At 39.6% G+C, this 14,895-nt stretch overlaps 1 protein-coding gene across 1 annotated transcript; it reads left to right on the plus strand.

Moving 5' to 3' along the window:
* The first annotated feature begins 1,627 nt into the window (after positions 1-1,627).
* On the plus strand, positions 1,628-12,812 carry LOC100892690 (galectin-3-binding protein). Its single transcript, XM_011682841.2, has 7 exons — positions 1,628-1,697; positions 3,198-3,209; positions 5,364-5,687; positions 6,821-6,832; positions 9,608-9,654; positions 11,406-11,474; positions 12,277-12,812. The coding sequence occupies exons 3-7, from the start codon at positions 5,471-5,473 to the stop codon at positions 12,352-12,354; spliced, it is 423 nt and encodes a 140-aa protein (XP_011681143.2). The 5' UTR covers positions 1,628-1,697; positions 3,198-3,209; positions 5,364-5,470; the 3' UTR covers positions 12,355-12,812.
* The last annotated feature ends 2,083 nt before the right edge of the window (positions 12,813-14,895 follow it).

Genomic DNA, 14,895 nt, shown 5'->3' on the forward strand with positions numbered 1-14,895 from the left:
TTAATGTTGTGGTGTATGCATATTTAGGGGTGGCTCTTAAAAATTAGTTTTAAAAGGAAGTTTATGAAGTGTGCCAACCATCACAGAAAACCTATGGCCATTGTGTGTTGTGAATGGGTGTTGCAATGCACATTATGAATGGTGTCTGATCAGAAATGTGTGTAGGCAATGGGGGACACCAGGTCCAAGGTGGGGGCCTACTTTCCCCCTGTTGTCCATTTCATGTTGAAAGGCACTATCATGAAACATATATTTGGTTGTTCGTGTCACCATTCTAATTTAAATGCATTTCATTTTAAGAAGTTGTTTCTATGCTGTGAGTTTGATCAATGTAAAAGTCACATTGCCAGAACATTATTCTGAAAGTATTTAAACATAATTTAAAGCACCTTTATTACTGTAAACAAAAAACTACAGAAATATTTTGGGCCACATTGTTTTAAAAGCGTTTCAAAATTACAGTTAGTTCAGGCTGCATGATCTCTTTCAAAAAGTGTTTGAACTAACTATAACAATCGCATTTTCATTCAAATTGTATTTAAAATGTCTTGATTTGTAACTGTCCGTTATTACCTACACATGTAGGTAATGAGAGACGTTTGGTGATGACATAATTAATCATTGTTATCTTATTAATCAGTTACATCATGACCACAATTTTGTTACCAAAAAAAGAGAAAAAGTTACTGAAAAGAATACAAAACTTTATGTATGTGTAACATTGTTCATGTTTATGTAAATTATGCAAATGTGCTTAAGGGTCTCCGATTCCCCACACCTACCCTACCTACATTTGGACCAAACAAGATGAAAGATGAATGCAGCACAACTGCAATTGGCCCCCAAAAAAGCATTTAATATGATTTCAACGTGACATAGATTTAAGAAATTCGCATTTGGCTGGCACACATATTTTATTCAAATTAATATGTTTATAGAGGGCGCTATTTTAAAATATGCAAATAAGCTGGTCATCTATGGCCATGCAACATTACAAAACATTTGTTTAGTGATGGTCCTAGAGAGATACAGACATTTAGCTGCCCAAATCTGTAGAAAAAATCCTTATTATATATCTATTATTCATTTTTAAAGGAAAATCATGTACTTTGGCGGCCATTTTGTATGACGTCATATATCTTAAATTGCTCAAGGCTGACAGAGTGTCAGCAATTGGATTCTTGAAATAGAAGCTTTAGGCAATCAAAATCCATTGAAAAAAAAACTATAGACCCTAAAACAAGGTTAGGCCAATAATCTGGATTTGGCTGCCGGACTAGTCCCCCCCCCCCCCCCCCCCCCCCCCCCCCCCCCCCCTTCCGCGCGAAGCGTGGAATAGCTTTGACGGTTCATTAAATTATAAGAGAAAGAAGACGATTCGTTGTACCGTTCTCGACTCTTCAAGTCCATCTGCACTAGTTTGGCCAGGAGGGATTAGAATTCTCTGCATGGTCACTGGCATGTGGTTATCTCATCAAATCAGCTCTCAATGAACATTAAAAAAATGGGACCATAGGGGATCAACGGTCTTCGCCTGGAAGATGGCGCGATCGAAGAAACATTACATCAGTGGTAGCCATGCATGTCGGAATAATATGCCTTTAATTAACATGTTTAAGAAAAATATTTACTCTAACATTATAGCTCACGCCCTTTTATTTCTATTTTTACTTCTGTCTCTACAGCCGTGCCCCAAGGTGAGATTGCTTTTGTTGTTTTTGGTTGTGGTGGTGGTGGTGGTGGTGGTGGTGGTGATCGGGGTTGTGGTTCAAAATGTAATTTTCGTTTTGTTTTGGGGTCGGGGTTATTGTTGTTATTGTTTTAAGTGCCTTGTTTATAATCTCCTGTTTCTTCTTATCATAACCGAAGTATTGACGTCGCAAGACCATTTCACGAAATGTATAATATAATTTGACAATATCAATAACCTATTGTATTACGTTGAGAAATAGGATTACGTAATGTGATTGTAATGTTGGCTAATCTGGTGAAGAACGCGGCTTCTTGCCCTGGAGACGATCGCAAAGGTTTTTGAAATATCAATAAAATGGCAATTCCAATACTCTGGAGTATTTACCATATACGTACATCATGTTTGGATTAGGTAATGAGTCCGTTTGCAATGGTCGCACTTTTCAAGACTCCCAAAAATTAAGACTATCGAAATTGCCTAATCGGATGATTGGTTGCTCAGTGTAGACCGACGTCTAGACCGGAAGATGGCAGGCGCGTAGCTGGGATTTTATTTTAGGAGGGGGGGCGGCGGCAGTGAGCACGCGAGTTACTTACAAATAGCGCGAAGCTCAGGCGCGGATCTACGGGGGGGGGGGGGTTAAACCCTCCCCCCCTAGGGCGGCCCAACAAAAAAAAGAAAAAAAAAGGAAAAAAAAAAAAGAACGCACGCTGGAGAGAAACCCTTTCAAGTGCAAATATTGTGAGAAGATATTCAACTCATCTGGTAACTTAACCAAACACATGATAACTCTGGATATAACTGTGTATTAAACTGTTACTTGATTTGAAAAGACGTTATCATGCACTACTTTTTATGGTCTCCATTGTGCTAATAGATGCCAGGAAAACATCACTTACGGGGTTCAAATAAACACCCCAAAAAAAATCGGCTTGCCGCTTCGCGGCTCGTGGACGATGCTCCGCATCGTCATTATTTTGGTCAAACCCCCCCCCCCCTTGGCAAAAAGCTAGATCCGCCCCTGAAGCTTAGGCATTTTTGGCTATATAGAGGGCGCAAGTAAGCGCAGTGGGGCTCTAATTCTTGTCTGAATTCAGTCCCCTCCCCCCCCCCCCTCCAGCGCGAAGCGCTGAAGCTCTGACGTTTCAGTAAATTATTAGAGAAAGAAGACGAATCGTTGTACCGTTCTCGACTCTTAATCCGTGTCTGAATTCAGTTCCTCCCTCCCGCACGAAGCGCGAAATCTTTGACGTTTTATTAAATTATTCGAGAAAGAAGACGATTCGTTATACCGTCCTCGACTCTTAAATCTTGTCTGAATTTAGCCCCCCCCCCCCCCCCTGGCTACGCGCCTGGAAGATGGCGCGATCGAAAAAACATTACATCAGTGGTAGCCATGCATGTCGGAATAATATGCCTTTAATTAACATGTTTAAGCAAAATATTTACTCTAACAATATAGCTCACGCCCCTTTTATTTCTATTTTTACTTCTGTCTCTACAGCCGTGCCCCAAGGTAAGATTGCTTTTGTTGTTTTTGGTTGTGGTTGTGGTGGTGTTAGGGGTTGGTGTTCTAAATGTAATTTTCGTTTTGTTTGGGGATCGGGGTTATTGTTGTTGTTGTTTTAAGTGCCTTGTTTATAATCTCCTGTTTCCTCTTATCATAACCCAAGTATTGACGTCGCAAGACCATTATTTTTACGAAATGTATAATATAATTTGACAGTATCAATAACCTATTGTATAACGTTGAAAAAATTAAAACAATGGATTACGTAATGTGATTGTAATGTTGGCTAATCTCGTGAAGAACGCGGCTTTTTGCCCTGGAGACGATCGCAAAGGTTTCTGAAATAATGGCAATTCCAATACTCTGGAGTATTTACCATATACGTACATCATATTTTGATTAGGTAATGAGTCATATATTGCAATGGTCGCACTTTTCAAGACTCCCGACAAGACTATTGAATGATTGGTTTTTCAAAGGTCTTTCCGCTCTTCTTTTTTGGATTTACCGTTTACCGGGACCCATATTCATGATATTGATAAAAACCATACTAGGCTTGCTGTGCACAGGCCAGGGGTGGCACTCCGGGAAGGGGGGGGGGACAGTGCCCCGTTTTACATAGGAATAGTGCCCCTTTTACTTTGAAAAGTGCCTCTTCCCCTTTTCAAATCTGATAAGTGCCCCTTTTCCTTCGAAAAGTTCCATTTTTCCTTTGCAATAAGTGTCCACTTTCCATTTTCATAAGTGCCCTTTTAATCTTTAGTAAGTGCCCCTTTGAATCAGGTACGAGAAGTGCCTCTTTTCACTTTTGATTAGTCCCCCTTCACCTCTAATAATAATTTTATTCTCCTATTCAAATCTGAGAGGTGCCTCTTTTACTTCGACAAGTGCCTCTTCTCTTATGTAATTAGTGCCCCTTTTCCTAATGATAAGTGCCTCATTGAAAAAAGAGAGCCCCTTCCCCCTTCTCTGGCAGAGAAGTTACTCCTTTTCACTTCAAATAAGTGCCCCTTAACCTCCGATAAATGCCCCTTTAAAATCTGATCGGTGCCCATTTTCTTTTAGCTAATGCCCCTTTTCCTTTATAATAAGTACCCCTTTTCCTAATGATAAGTGCCCATTAAAAAGGAGCCCCTTCCCCTTCTCATAAGTGCCCTTTCTCTGGTAAATGAATGTTTTCAGGTACGAAAAGTTACTCCTTTTCACTTCAGATAAGTGCCCCCTTAACCTCTGTTAAATGCCCCTTTAAAATCTGATCGGTGCCCATTTTCTTTCAACTAATGCACATTTTCCTTTCTAATGAGGGACCTATCCCCTTTTCATAAATGCCCCTATCAAAATCTGATGACGGCCCCTTTTCCGCCGACAAATGCCCATTTCCTATTCTCATGACTGACTTTTTTTCATCCCTGGTGAGTGCCTCTTTTTGAGGGTGTAATAAGTGCCCCATTTTCACCTCTGATAATTACTCTTTGTACTTTGACACATACTTTTTTTCCTCTCATCATTAAACGGGCCCCAAATTTCAAGCGACTAAGAGCAATTTCTCCCAAAGCTCGCTGGCAAGCATCTATAGATGATATACTTATGTTACTTATCAAAGGTCTTTTCAGTCTTCCGTTATGAGAATGTGCTTATAACCCCATTATGATTGGTTTTTTTCCTCTTTATAAGATGTAATTTTTCGCACTGCGATCTCACAAATCTTAACATTTTTTCCTTGCTCGATTCGCTCGCTCGCAAATAATTGTTCAGACCATCACACCCAACTGCAAAGCATGACGCCTAAGCAATATCTTGCTTGGTGTATAAAGTGAAACAAATATTGAAATCAATCCTGATAATGTAATCACAATGTAGGGGTGTATACCAATGTCTAAAAGATTGTATATTTTCGCTTTGAGATTTCTCTTTGTAGGTGCTTTTTCCAGAGGGTGCCCTTTCTTCTTGGTGCCCCCACCCACTTTGGAAATCGCTCGGCCGCCCCTGGCATAGGCTTTAGGACATACATGTACATATAGTTAGTTGACAACTAGGCTGAATCAGGTTTCATACAATCATATGAGCCATGAAGTCTTTTCAATTCGTGTAAATTTGTAAGGATTTCGTGAGATTTGTGTTGTTAATCCTGTTGTATTGTGTTGGTTATACAATCACCAGAGAACGATATCCGTCTCGTGACAACGGAAACGACCACCACCCGGTTAGGCCGTGTCGAAGTCTTTCACGGAGGCAGGTGGGGAAGCGTGTGCGACCAAGGCTTCGAAATGGAAGACGCCAAAGTTGTCTGCAGGCAGTGGGGCTACCCCGCCGGTGTATACTCATTAAGGTACTTGGAATCGAAATACGGTCAGGGCCGGGGCCCTATCATGCTCTCCAACGTGAGATGCACAGGCACTGAGGCGAAACTGACCGACTGCCCGGCTGACCCCTGGGAGCAAAACCAGTGCACCCGCGACCAAGAAGTCGGTGTTATGTGCAGAGGTAAGTGAAAATACTATCGCTGATTATATTATATGCACTTCATCCCTGACTTATAGAATGTAAATGTCATTTCTAATATTTGTTAATGAAATAATACACCAGTTTACGGTAAGGGGCGCCATTTTAATTGGCGAGTAAACAAACCAAATGACTTCTAGAGGTCAGTGGTTTATGCGTAAATTAAGATTGCGCCCATATGCAAATTATGATGACATCGCTGCCTGCGCGCTGCGTTGTGCGCGCACATCATCATTTGCATGGGCGCAATCTTAATTTACGCATAAATACCACTGACCTCTAGGTCATTGGCTTTGTTTACTCGCCAATACACCAGTTTACAGTTGTATCAGTGCGCATGCGCAGACAGTTGACCTCGGGTCATTGGCCCCAAAATTGGGGCCAATAACCTCTGACCTCTGGTATTTATGCGAAAATTAAGATTGCGCCCATGCAAATAATGATGTGCGCGCACAACGCAGCGCGTAGGCAGTGATAATTATCATCAAAATTTGCATGGGCGCAATCTTAATTTACGCATGACCTCTATAGGTCATTGGCTTTGTTTAAAATGGCGCACACAACTGTAAACTGGTGTATTTAAATGGCGCACACAACTGTAAACTGGTGTATTAAAATGGCGCCTTTGTCTGCGCATGCGCACTGATGTTACCGTAAGCTGGTGTATTAGCTATAGGAGGCTTAATTTCTATTTGCTATTCATCATGTGTTACAGGGAATCCTCTTTACATTGCCATTTAGATTGCTACCAGTAAGATTCCCCACTTAACTTTTATCTTTGAATTTAAAAACTCCTCCAAATAAATCTGTAATTCAAGTCTGAGCGTTGATATCTCTCGTAGTACTACTTTTTCATGCTCAACATTGGTATTATTGAAAAGCCTGCTTATTCCCGTTTACGCTGCTGCCCCATTGGTAATGATTATGTAATCGCGGTATTTATAGTACAACTGAACATGGGGTCCAGTCAAAAGTGAAATTTTACAAAACGCATTAGTATTGTCAACAGAAAACCATTGTGAACACAATCCGTCTTCCAAACAAATGAAGAATTCATGATTATTTACAAAACATATTATAACGTCCTTTTTTTCTTCTGTTTTCCTATTTCACAGGAACACGCACCGGTAAGTTTATGCGACGTTTATTCTCTAATGATAAGTTAAGTTAGGCCTATTTTATGACTCCTGGTTGATCCATTAAAGCTTAGTCACTCCAGAGATACGACCGGTCGCCGACACCCGACAACCGCTAATTGGGAGTCAGTTGTCAGAGGTCGCTGAGAGGTTTTTGTTAGTCTTTAAAAGGTTGCCAGGGGGCTCTGAAGCATTTTGGTCGGCTGGAGATTGACGCCGCTTCATCGAAAACCTTTTGTCGACCAAAATTACTGTGAAATTGTTTTTCTTGATCTTCTAAAGGTAGACAACAGTTCTCAGACTGATTGCCGACTGACCCTCAATGGTTGCCCACTATTACCAGGCGATATTTGGTTGATAAAAGTTGATGTACGAACAATTTAAGTTCAGTTACTGAATAGAGGGGAAGTCTACCCTGATATCAATTTTTTTTTAAGAGAAGCAGAAAAAATGAGAAGAAGTTGTCGGTGAAAGTTTGAGCAAATTCCGATAAAAATAGGAAAGTAATACATTTTTTAAAGTTGCGATTACTCAAACACTAATTGGCACCACTGTGACGTATCTTGCAAGCTCTTCTCCACACCAGATTTCATAAACTTTCATTCTCCTCGTTATATCGATGACGGAATAGATTTTTTCCATACAGGGGTTGAATAGAAACATATTTCGTCCTTGTTTTCACGAAGTCACTTCGTGAAAACAGCGACGATTTGCATTAATTATATTTAGGGTGCATTATGATTGAAAATTTACTCGAGGTAAAAAAAAAGCAATTCTGATTTTGCTTATACTGCTGGTGCGCAACTTTACTTTTTTGTCTTATATTTTTTGACTGAAAGAAAAGAGGACGAACAAATGAGAAGATTAACTAATTTAACTAATTATTTGGATCATGTTATTCTTTTTTTTTAGATTTATTTCGTGTTGCAACAGCCTGGTAAAAACACCAAATGTTACGAGTGCGAATCGATTTAATAGTGTGGTATGGTATGTCACTGAAACAGCTCCCGTAGGATTTTTGTGCCAAAGTTGATATTTTTGGATTCATTGGGGTCCAAGCTATCAGAAATTGATGGGGGTTCAAATTTTCCCGAAGACACCACATTTCCCTATTGCGCATTATTATAAGCCATTTTGGCGCCCAATAGAGACCCCCCAGGAAATGAAGGAGGGGTCTGAAAATTTGAACCCCATCATTTTTGGCCAATTGGGACCCTTTTGAAGCCAAAACAGCAACAACAACAAAAATCAACTTTGGCACAAAAATCCTACGGGATTACATACCATACCGCACTATAATGTGGATGCAGCAAAAAAAAGTCACTTCATTTCATAATAAGCCACTTCGGAGATAGAACGTGACCATTTTCGTAATGTAATCAAATCTAATGCACAAGTCTTTTTTAAGTCCTACAATTATTTCATACACTGGTTACGAATAATTGTATTTTAATATCATTTTAACACTTTTAACGCTCACAACATTTTAGAAACAGGATATTTCCGGGCAACGAGATGCCCGAAAATATCCTAATGTTTGTGTATCGAGGCGATTGAATATTTGATTTGTGTATCTATGCATTAGGCAGCGAGGTGCCAGCTTTCATAATTTAATATCTTATAAATTATATATATATATATATATATATATATATAGTTTTATATCTTACCTAATGTGTCTTGATTGCAAAATAATATTTTTACATATTTTTTTTTGTTCGTTCGCTGCGCTCGCCCGCTTACTAGAAACAAATGTGCCTGTTGGTGTATATATGGCACTTGACGAGTGCCATAGTGATGCAAAACAAGTCTTCTGTGATCAATTTGGGATAGGGGTGACGCGAAACTTGTTATTTCTTAAAAGGGTACCGTAACTAATCAAAGGTTGAAAAACGCTGAAATAAATGATCCCAAATATCCACAGATCCTTTACACTTTCTGCATTTTATTGAATGATCACCGCAACAGTTATGGAGCTGCTTCACAAATACTTTTTCCCTCTTGAAAAGAATACCTCCCCTTGCGTATCATAGAATGTACCGCCGGTGCATACATGAATAATGATAACATTGTCCATTGATCTCCTACCAGTTGTTTATTATTGCCGATCGCCGAAAAACTGCAAACCAATCGTAAATATTTCCAGGAGCTGTCGCAAATAATTTTTACAAATTCGTTGATGTTCTGACAATTTGTATAGGATATTTGGCAACCGATCGGCAACTGCCCTTCACCCTATCTATAACAGTTACTGATCTCCCATTCTAAAGTTTTGCAAAATGGTTATCGATGGTCGCTGCTTTTTCTGGTTGTCAGACGTCGTTAAATTTAAAGATAAACTTTAGTACTGGTAATGCGATTGCATTGTGAAAGAAAAGGTGTGGAAAGGATCAGAAACAGTTGATCATGTAGCATGTAAGTATTGGTGTGCACTACAAGGTTCTGGAGTCATCAAAATCATAATAAATCTGACCGAGTCTTGGTAAAGTAACAAACACGTACACAGAAAGTTATATATGGGACAACACGCATGGTGTCGGGGCTGGTACTACCTTGATTTCCTTGTCTTTCTATGCTCATTACTCAGCCAGTATACATTTTCTTCCAAAATTGTTTGGCACATGTCATTTATTTGTAATCTTGAACATTCAGTGTAAGTTTCGTTTGATTATGTGAGAATTAATTTTCTTTTTTTTTTACCAGAACTCAAGTTTATCTTTAATTGAATTATATTGACTGCTATATGTTTTCTCTTTTAAATTACAGAACAGACAAATGCAGCGAGGGAGCTTTATGACATGATAGAACAACTGGTAAGAACAACACCAACAATCGTATAACCCCACCCTTGAATAGAGGGGTGAGGCAATCCTACCGCCATCCCATCCCGAAAAACTAAATGTGTAATTAGAATTAAAATAATGATAACAATAAATAAAAGTAATTAAAACAATGATGAATAAACAATTAAAGGAAATTTAAAGAATGAAAGAAAAAAATACTAGAGATTTTCTGAAGGCTGTTCAGTCCCTTTTTTGTATATGACTGTGGATAGGTTTTCGGCATACTTTGGCTCCTACAGCTATTTGCACTGCTTATAATTAAGAAAAGGTGTTGTTTGCAAACATGTTTTAAGTGATTGAAAACTATTTCATGACACTCTGGAAATTGTATTTTATGAAGAGGTCGGTTGAAAAAACAGGCTACACCCCTCAAAAATATCAATGAATAGAATAAAATGAATATATAAAAGAATAAAATGATACCAGTAAACAACAATAAATAAGCAATTGAACCCCCAACATAATAATAATATCTAGATAGTTTTGGTGGCTGTTCATATTTTGTATTACTATGTTGTTGTTTTGTCCAGGCTTATTCGGCAGGGCCTACTTTATTCCCCCCCCCCCCCACACACACACACACAGACGTTTGTTATGATAAGAATTACGAAAAGGTGTTGTAGGCAAACATGTTAATTGAAGAATAAAGCTCTCATGACACTCGAGAATGTGCTGTTTTATGAAGAGTTCGATTGACGAAAACAGGCTACACCCCCTTTAAAAAGGGGAAATGAACGAGTTGGTAAGTAAGTAAATAGAGAATTAAATAAGAAAATGAATAGATAAGTAAATTAATAGATAAATAAATAAATTGGAAAATAATAGATTAGTAATTAATAGATTAACAGGTAAATAGGAAAACAATAGATAACTAAATATATTAATATATAATAAATAAATAATAAATAAATAAATACAAAATAAAACACAGTGGCCTTTTCTAGTAAAGTGTTGGTCTCTTGACTTACTTACATGTACATGAATGCTGGCTCTCTGACCTAAAGTTTTCCACATCAGAGATAAAGTACATGACGCGTAGGAGTGGGCTCTCATGACGAATTCGGCACCGTCTGGATGATTACCCAATAACAGGTGTTGTCCGATAACCTGGATTGGCCTTCATATTTTTTTTAAACAACAGGCCTCATGACAGTTCCCTCACCCGAAGACTCTCCGAGACTAGGGGGTATTTCTTGATAGGCCTACGGATTTGCTGTGTGCAGACTTGTCCCACCATTAATGGTATTTCCACCAAGTCTAGTGCCAGCGAATTATGGCCTTCTGCACATGTATGGAAACCGACAACCAAGTCCAGATTCTGTCCGTTTTTTATTTTTATTCTTTTATCACACGCATCGATCCCACACCACTGACCTCTACAGTGTCCCACACACACAGCGCGGTGTCTCTACTCATCGCGCGATCCCCAAAATTACCGTCCATACAAAATGAAAGTAACGGCAAGGTCTACTGTCAACGTTGAGGGCGTGTTATTTATCAGCTGACTGGGCGCACGACACGAAAACGGTACAGAGGCTGGACTACCGACGACCCAGTCCCTTTAACACTATTTAATTGCAAAGTCATCCCGGCTCAAAGAAAGAGAAGTTTCAGGAAAATGGGCTGTCAGATAATGTCCGATCTTTAATTCCCTTATAATCTCTAATTGCACTCGAGTTCGTGATTGCCACTTATAAGAGCACAACTGTTTGTACCAACAGGAAGAAGCGTATGCCGAGAAGGAAGAAGCGTACGCCGAGAAGGAAGAAGATTTTTTCCAGACTCTGAAGGTGGGCATCTCTCATTATATTAATATGGACTTTTAGATTTGCACGACGAGAACGTGGACTGCTCGTGTAACATCCTTTTAAGGCAATGTGATGTCACTGCCAGTGCCTTATAAAAGGACGTCACATTGCCTTAAAAGGATGTCACACCGTCGCACTACGGTCCACGTTCTCGTCGTGCAAAGCTAAAAGTCTCTAATGTATGTGAAGGAAAGGCACACGGGGGGGGGGGGAGTAAATTGTCGAAGGGTGTATCCATTTGAGGGGGAGGGAGCAATGCAAGTATCAGTTGGGAGAGTGTTGGATTGAGCCCGTGTACAATGGAATTAACAATTGTAAAATGTACTAAAACACATTTGAGAAAAATACAAACGTAGTTGAAATCGAACTGATAATGCTTTTGAAAGAAAATAAGTATAGGTCTCATACCAAACAGAAATTAAAAGAATGATAAAATGCTTGAATCGAACTAATAAGGCTTTGGAACATTATAATTAGGCATTTTTGATTTTGCACTGAATTATGCGTATCGTGACGTTGTAGTTATTTCTTTTCTGATTTTACATAGAGAAAGGGTGCTCATTTTGTATTAAAAAAAAACTGAAAAAATTGTCTTAGCAGCCAAAATATATCATATTCTCATCGCGTTGGCATGTCCTAAAAAGACACATCAAAATGATACGTAAAATTGGAGGGGGAGGGAAAACGGGCTGTTATATAAACGTCCGAGCTTTCCCTTTATATATCTTACACTCGAGTTCCTGATTGTCACCTTTAAGAGCACTATAACTGTTTGTACCAACAGGAAGAAGACGAAGCATATCAAGAGAAGAAAGAGCTCGAGCTCGTGGCTGAGATCCTGGCCCAACTCGAGGACAATTAAAATCCAACAGAGCATCCCCCGCTATAGGGAAACTTCCATGGAAAGACGGGATAGAAGGGAATTATGTCAGAATATGCGCCGAAATTCCACGTTCCATTTTTAAAATTATTATAGCATACATTTAACTATCTTGTTGTTTTTGTCATTCTTCTTCTTCTTTAGATGCATGTATAGCATTGCTATAAAGTTTTAAAAAACCATTTCTTAAGTATTTCTTAAATGAGAACAGAGCATTCCCCCGCTAGGGAAACTTCCATGGAAAGAGGGGATAGAAGGGAATTATTATGTCAGAATATGCGCCGAAATCCCCTGTTTAAAATTAATGTAGCATTTAACTTAATTCTTCTTTTTGTCCTTTCTCTTCTTCCTTTTCTTCTTTAGGTGCATGTAGCAATACTATAAAGTTTTTAAATTCGATTGATTATTGGTAAAATAAACTTCATGAGCAATTATCATAAGCACATTATTCAGAATGCAGTTATTTATAGACAATCACATTTCAGTCTTAAAGGGGAAACCCACCTTGATATAAAGTTGGTTTAATAGAAGCAGGAAAATAGGAGGAACAGGTTAGTGACAGTTAGAGCATTATCCGATTGAGGAAAAAGGTTACGTATCTTTAAAGTTGCGATCACTCAAACACAAATTGGCAACACTGTGACGAATCTTGCGAGGTCCTTAGCTTACCATTTGCTCTGTCCAAAAATAATTCAGAGCTTTCTATTTATTTAGCCTTCTATTTTCTCGAAAGAAAATTGTCATTCATACAAGCACCCGAAATATAAGGATTGCAAATATTTTTTTAAACAACCCAAATGATGCAAATCTACTCCGCCATCAATAGCTAACAATTATGACAGTTTATGAAATTTTCTGTACGGAATCAAAATAATAGAAGTGAACATAGCAAGGTACGTCACAGAGTTGCAAATCCGAACTTAAAAAATTAACAACTTTCTATTTTTTAATCAGGTTTTGCTCAAACTTTCTATTACCTGTTCGTCTCAACTGTCTGCTTCAAGTGAAACCAACTTAATATACGGGTGGACTCGACAGTCTTAAGGGTGAGACAGTCAGAGATAATGACAGAGAAGAGAATAAGTTGAGATCAAACGAGAGAAGAGGGAGAGGGAGAGGGAAGAAAGAGAGAGAGAGAGGGGGGAGGAAGGATGTAGAAAGGGAGAGAGCTAGAGAGAGGGGGAAAGGAAGGATGGAGAAAGAGAGAGAGAGAGAAAGAGGGGAAAGGAAGGACGGAGAGAGAGAGAGAGCGGGGGGAAAGGAAGGGTGGAGAAAGAGAGAGAGCTAGAGAGAGGGGGAAGGAAGGATGGAGAAATAGAGAGAGAGGGAGAGAGAGATAGGGGAAGAAAATTGAAGAGAGAGAGAGGAAAGGAAGGATGGAGAAAGGGAGAGAGAGAAAGAGGGGAAAGGAAGGATGGAGAGAGAGAGAGGGGGGAAAGGAAGGGTGGAGAAAGAGAGAGAGAGGTAGAGAGGGAGGGGAAAGGAAGGATGGAGAAAGAGAGAGAGAGAGAGGGGAAAGGAACAATGGAGCAAGAGACAGAGAGAGAGGGGGGAAGGAAGGATGGAGAGAGAGAGAGAGAGAGAGATAGGGGGAAGGAAGGATGGAGAAAGAGAGAGAGAGAGAGAGAGAGGAGAACGGGAGACGGTGAAAGAAAATTGAAGAGAGAGAGAGAGAGAGAGCAAGAAAGAGGGGAAGGAAGGATGGAGAGAGAGAGACAGATAGGGGGAAGGAAGGATGAGAGAAAGAGAGAGAGAGGGAGAGAGAACAAGAGAGGGGGTGAATGAAGGATGGAAAGAGGGGAGAACGGGAGATGATTGATTAAATCTTAATTCATGAAAATAAGAAAAAGAAAATAAAAGGAGGGAAACTGGGATAAAAGAAGAAAGGATTGTGAATTCAGTATAATTTTATGATCAATAATTTAAAAAAAATTGAAGGAGGGTGTTTTCCGTAACCCGAAAAACAGAATCCCTTCTAATGCGAGTCAGGAAGATCTATTCTTTCATACATGTATAAATATATATACATTTATGTTTGCATATTATGCATAACACACACAGGCGCGGATCCAGGATTTCTTAGAGGGGGGGGGGGGGGGGGGGGGAGGGCCATTTTATTTTTTGCTCCCGCAAATTTGAAAATCGCGCGGCCGAAAATTCGCTCAGTGGGGGGGGGGGGGGGGGGGGGGGGGGGGGGGGGGGGGGTGGGGGGAGTAGTGAGCACTAATTTTTTGTTTTGTTTTTGTTTTTGTTTGGGGGCGGGGGGGCACGTGCCCCCTTTGCCCCCCCTCCCCCCCCCCGCTGGATCCGCCACTCACACACACACACACTGTTCATCTCTCTATATTTATCTCGCCCCTCCCTCTATAATATCTACTTCTCTCTATATATACACCGTGTTTATCCCTTCAAGCAAACACACGAATTGTGAACAGCTCTTTTTTTTTCTCCAAAGAAATTATCATTCGGAAACTAAAGAGTTAATAAATAATAGTCAGACAAATTTAAGGCATCAGCCCCCCC

Source organism: Strongylocentrotus purpuratus, unplaced genomic scaffold, assembly GCF_000002235.5.
Source record: "Strongylocentrotus purpuratus isolate Spur 01 unplaced genomic scaffold, Spur_5.0 spur5_scaffold_18, whole genome shotgun sequence".
Taxonomy (NCBI): Eukaryota; Metazoa; Echinodermata; class Echinoidea; order Camarodonta; family Strongylocentrotidae; genus Strongylocentrotus; species Strongylocentrotus purpuratus.

What these genes read in the sequence shown, in the direction of transcription:
- LOC100892690 (XM_011682841.2), top strand. Translation starts at nt 5,471, where the DNA reads ATGGAAGACGCCAAAGTTGTCTGCAGGCAGTGGGGCTACCCCGCCGGT. An exon ending in ATGACATGATAGAACAACTG is followed by an intron (nt 9,655 to 11,405) that starts GTAAGAACAACA and finishes TTGTACCAACAG; the next exon opens with GAAGAAGCGTATGCCGAGAA. An exon ending in ATTTTTTCCAGACTCTGAAG is followed by an intron (nt 11,475 to 12,276) that starts GTGGGCATCTCT and finishes TTGTACCAACAG; the next exon opens with GAAGAAGACGAAGCATATCA.